Genomic DNA, 4,885 nt, shown 5'->3' with positions numbered 1-4,885 from the left:
TGCTTTCAGACGGAGCAGCATTTACTACACAGAGCCGTAGTTCACTGACAAGTTACGCAAAAAAAAAGTCACAGATGATTTTATTGCGCGATTCTGAAATAGATGAAATCGTTGGCGATAATGACAGCTGTTTGCGTAGCTTCTCAGTGAACTACGGCTCTGTGTAGTAAATGCTGCTCCGTCTGAAAGCACGACATGATGATTTAATTTGTAATTTCCTGTTGATTGCAGAACCGGCTTTACTGACAAATTAATCGTGCAGCCCTATTGTGGACATTGATGGTGCTTGGAGAAAGGTTTGAGAACTATTGCTGCAGGACATCCATCTTTCTTTTTTCAGCGTTGCTATTTCACCTGATCAGCGACGTTTACTCAACACTTACTCGTGGCTTCTGTCCATTTCACTAATAGTTATTAGAGCGTCAGAAGTCCTATCCTCAGCCCCAACCTCCTCCTCCATCATTTCCATCTCCATCCTCATCCTCCTCCTCTTCCTCCACACTCACCCCATCCTTCTTCTTTTTCTTCTTCTTTTTCTTCTTCTTCTGCTCCTCCACCTTGTATTTGACTCGTCGGATGGGGTCGGTCATGCTGCGCATTTTGCCCTCGTCGAACTCCTCGTTCATCATGAAGTTCCTGTCGATAAGCTCCGCCCCTTCCTGCCAGTTGCGGTAGCAGTCTTGCCCCAGCTTACAGATTTCCTCCACGGCATCGGCTGTGAGAACGGAGCAGTCCGGACGCAAAACCACCACCCTGGGCAGATCCTGCACCTCGAACATCTCGCTCAGCTCCCTGTGAACCACACAAACACGTCACAAACTACAGAGCTCCTCCTGATGGTTACACACAGCGGCTCAGAAACACACTCTGATTATCAGCCTTTTTGACTCTAACCCAGCTAACAGGGAATGTTCTCAGGACTTTCTCCCAAATGAACAAACTCTTCCAGTAATGTTAAAAGAACACTGGTTCCAGGTTATCTGGTCGCTAGACATTAGAATTCTTAAGTCGCTGGGGGATATTTGTAGCAATAGCCAAAAATACATTGTATGGGTCAAAATTATAGATTTTTCTTAAGTAAAAATCATGTTCCATGAAGATATTTAGTACATTTCCTACCGTAAATATATCCAAACTTAATGTTTGATTAGTAATATGCATTGCTATGGACTTCATTTGAACAACTTTAAAGATGATTTTCTCAATATTTCGATTTTTTTGCACCCTCAGATTCCAGATTTTCAAATAGTTGTATCTCAGCCAAATATTGTCCTATCCTAAAAAATACATACCTAACATACATCATATGAAAGCTGAATAAATAAGCTTTTCATTGCTGTATAAATCTCAATAAAAAAAAAGATTAAAATAGAAGCTATAACAGTAAATAAACAATATTAAAATATCACTGGATCATGGTTAGTATCTACTTAGTTAGTAAGTACAGTACATAATATTTACATGCAGAACAGAACTGTAAAATAAAATGAAAAGTTCTTGAGTGGGAATCCTAGTTAAATTTAAATCTTTTGTCATATTTAAGTCAGACCCCGTCAAAGTGTGCTCAAGCACTGTACTAGAAACTGTCATACTCAAATTTTTTGGCATGCTTTTCTGAACAAAAATGGTACGTACTGTCTGTAGGGGTCCTCGTAGGCCAGGAACAGGCAGCGTTTGGGCAGCTCCTTCAGGAACTTCTCCTGCTGCTCCTCGGAGGAGTCCAGCGAGACGTACAGCAGGACCAGCTGAGCCGATCGCTCCACGTAGAACTCGTCCGTGAGCTTCTTGTAGAAGTCTTTGAGCGTCGGTGCGAACTCCTGGCACTTCTCGCACTCGCCGGAGCCGAAGAACAGCATGAGGATGCGGTTCTGGAGCCGCAGGACGATCTCACGCTCCGTGTCCAGCTCGTCTCTGTCTTTATTGTTCTTCACCAGAACCTTCCCCAGGAACAGGTCCACCATGACAGCTTCTGAAGAGAGAACATGCACTGATCAATGCTTGATGATATTCTTCAATGAGTTGCATGGAGTTGCAAAACTTGTAAATAAATGGCAAACAAACTAGTGCAATTAATACACTACAACACAATCAAATACATATTTTCCAGCGGGAACGGTATGTGAACTAGGCTAATAGTTTCTACACAAGCTAACTGGAAAAAAGATCATCTTGAGTTCAATGAATGAGATTGAAGATGGCGGTCAAAGTAGTTCTGCCTGCATAAACACTCACAGATTGTGAGTACAAGAAGGATTGAACCAAACCTCAATTAAAACCAACAGAGAATGTTCTCAGAACACTCTGGCAAGCCTCTAGAAGTTACGAACAAACGTTCTTCCAGTAACATTAAGTTGGACGATTGTCTAACATGTTTTAAATGTTACTGCTTGTTTCAGAACGTTCAGAGAACATTCAAAAGTAACATTGTTTGAAAAATGATAAAATAGAATGTTCCTTTAACATTCGCATCACCAAGAAAAACGTACATAAAATATAAGGTTTAGAACGTAATGAATGTTTGAATGTTATCGATTAATGGGAACGTCAGCAAACTATTCTTAACTTATTTTTGTTAGCAGATTTTAAGCATGACATCTTGTTTAAAACGAACCTGAACAAATGCAATGCACAAACACAGCTGCATGTGTAGAGCTGCATCTACCACCGCCCAAAAACTCTTGAAGTTGAAGTTATTCCCAGACCTGGAGTCTCGCAGTCTCGCTGGCCTCAGAATCGCTGTTGTTCAGAATCGAACCGATCATGAGTTCAGATCAACACAGCTGCCGTGCTGTTATGCTGTTATTTCCCGTCACCACACGCCCAGTTCACGGTGATTACAGGGTTAAACCGACACCAGACTGTCTCTGACATCGCTCTGCCAGTGTTTGTCTACTCTCCAAACAGAGAGATTTGAACAGTGAAAAGACCCCCCTATCTACATGAACCCACTGTCATAATCCTATTGAGAGCGAGAGAGAGAGAGAGAGAGAGAGACGGAGAGATAAGTACCATCAGAGTCCATCAGTTAAATCTGACAGATGCCAATATTACTCAAGTTAATTATCACAAGCACATGGCTGAGATTCAAGAACTGATTTTTGTTTCTCTTTTATCATGAACATGAATCATTTTGTTCTCTGGAAGGATTACATCAGAGATCCCATAAGCCTTCTTGGCTGAAAATACACCAAGGCCTTAATCCAATAGAGAGGGAGAGGGAGAGAGAGAGAGAGAGGGAGAGTCACCCTGCTCATGTCAGCAAAAAGCAAACTTCCCGCTGCCAAAATGACCGTGTGACACACACACACACACACGGAGGTGTAGAAACTCTGGCATTTCAATCAGCATCTGATTAAAGGACAGTAGAATCAGTTGAAGGGGCCATTAATCAGTTTAATTGCTTTCCTTATTTCAATCAACCAATTAACAGCGTGACGAGCAGCTCGTTTTCTGACATGAAGCTATAATATAACAGACCGTCAGCGTCACACATGAAACTCATCAAATTGACTAACTTTTCCAGGCGAAAGCACCGCATCCGTCAGGCTGCCTCTATGAGAGCTTGCAGTGCGTTTTAATGAGAAAGTTAAAAAAAACACACACAAAGGTGTACGACTGTGACTGATTGTGCTGTAAATGTGCTCATCCACAGCCCTTCAAAGATCAGAATGAGTTTGTTTCTTCATCAGATTTGTAGAAATGTAGCATTGCATCAGTGTCTCAGCAATGGATGCTCTGCAATGAATGGGTGCCGTCAGAATGAGAGTCCAAACAGCTGATAAAAACATCACAATAATCCACAGCACTCCAGTCCATCAGTTAACATCTAGAGAAGACAAAAGCTGAGACAAATAATTAAGACGTTTTTAACTTCAAACAATTGCTTCTTGCAAAAATATGTGCCGTCTATCCATGAACTTCCTCCAGTGAAAAAGTGGCCTGGTCTGAATCAGGAGAGAAATCTGCACAGATCACGCACTGGTTACAAGCCAGAACAGCTCTAAACAAATATGTGTCTGGATTTTGCTGTGAGAGACAACAGGAGATGTACTGTTTCACTGGAGGAAGCGTTATTATGGAACGTCTTGCTGGTTTTATTTCAGCTTTGGTCTTCTCCAGATGTTAACTGATGGACTGGAGTGCTGTGGATTACTGTGATGTTTTTATCAGCTGTTTGGATGCTCATTCTGACGGCACCCATTCAGCAGATGCCTCCTAAAATCAAACTGAATCTACGGCATCAGGCTTTAAGAAACATTCTTTATTCTTTGGTATAAAAGGCACATTCAGAATGAAAGAAACAGAAAGTATTGATACAAAAAAAAATCACTCATTTAACTAAATATTATGCATTTCTTGAGTTAGCACATTAAGCATCATGTAAACATTAGTTTGCCACACAAGCATCAAAATGGAGTCATTTTAATCGGTGTCTATTCTCCCATACAAATCTCTTAAGGCAACTGAAAAAAACAAAGAACATAAAAACTAAAGGTTAAACACTTCTGTGCGGTTCACATCACGGGTAACAGATCCGTCGGCTGACCTCGAGGACCAAGAACAAGCTGAACGAGCAATAAATTAGTCATCTGCAAGCAAACCATCAGATAAAAACATGCCGATCTCATCCTAACCTTAATGCCGGGTTCAGACTACACAATATTTTTGTCGGTCACGATAGTCACTGTGTCAGATTTCACGATTTTGACTCCTAAAATCTTGTCGTGTCGTGGACAAGAAACATGTCAGACTACAGGTTGCTTCCCAAACATCGACAAGGCGGAACTAGCGACTGACTTCCGAAAACAAGAGTGTAAACATTGCTGAAGCGCTTCCGCTATAGTTCGCCAACATTGTTCTTTCTTTGTTCTGTCGTGGTAGTCCC

The 4,885-nt window shown here is 41.4% G+C and overlaps 1 protein-coding gene across 1 annotated transcript; it reads right to left on the bottom strand.

Moving 5' to 3' along the window:
- Window positions 1-219: 219 nt before the first annotated feature.
- LOC107571424 (nucleoredoxin-like protein 1) lies at window positions 220-1,966 on the bottom strand. The gene is made up of 2 exons (XM_016257750.1): window positions 1,636-1,966; window positions 220-792 (listed from the first exon to the last, which is right to left on the bottom strand). Exons 1-2 carry the CDS (start codon window positions 1,959-1,961, stop codon window positions 438-440), a joined length of 681 nt encoding a protein of 226 aa, XP_016113236.1. The 5' UTR covers window positions 1,962-1,966; the 3' UTR covers window positions 220-437.
- Window positions 1,967-4,885: the final 2,919 nt, after the last annotated feature.

The sequence above is a fragment of the Sinocyclocheilus grahami genome, unplaced genomic scaffold (genome assembly GCF_001515645.1).
Source record: "Sinocyclocheilus grahami isolate Dianchi unplaced genomic scaffold, SAMN03320097.WGS_v1.1 scaffold1592.1, whole genome shotgun sequence".
Classification (NCBI taxonomy): Eukaryota; Metazoa; Chordata; class Actinopteri; order Cypriniformes; family Cyprinidae; genus Sinocyclocheilus; species Sinocyclocheilus grahami.
This window is presented reverse-complemented; position numbering and strand designations above follow the sequence as displayed.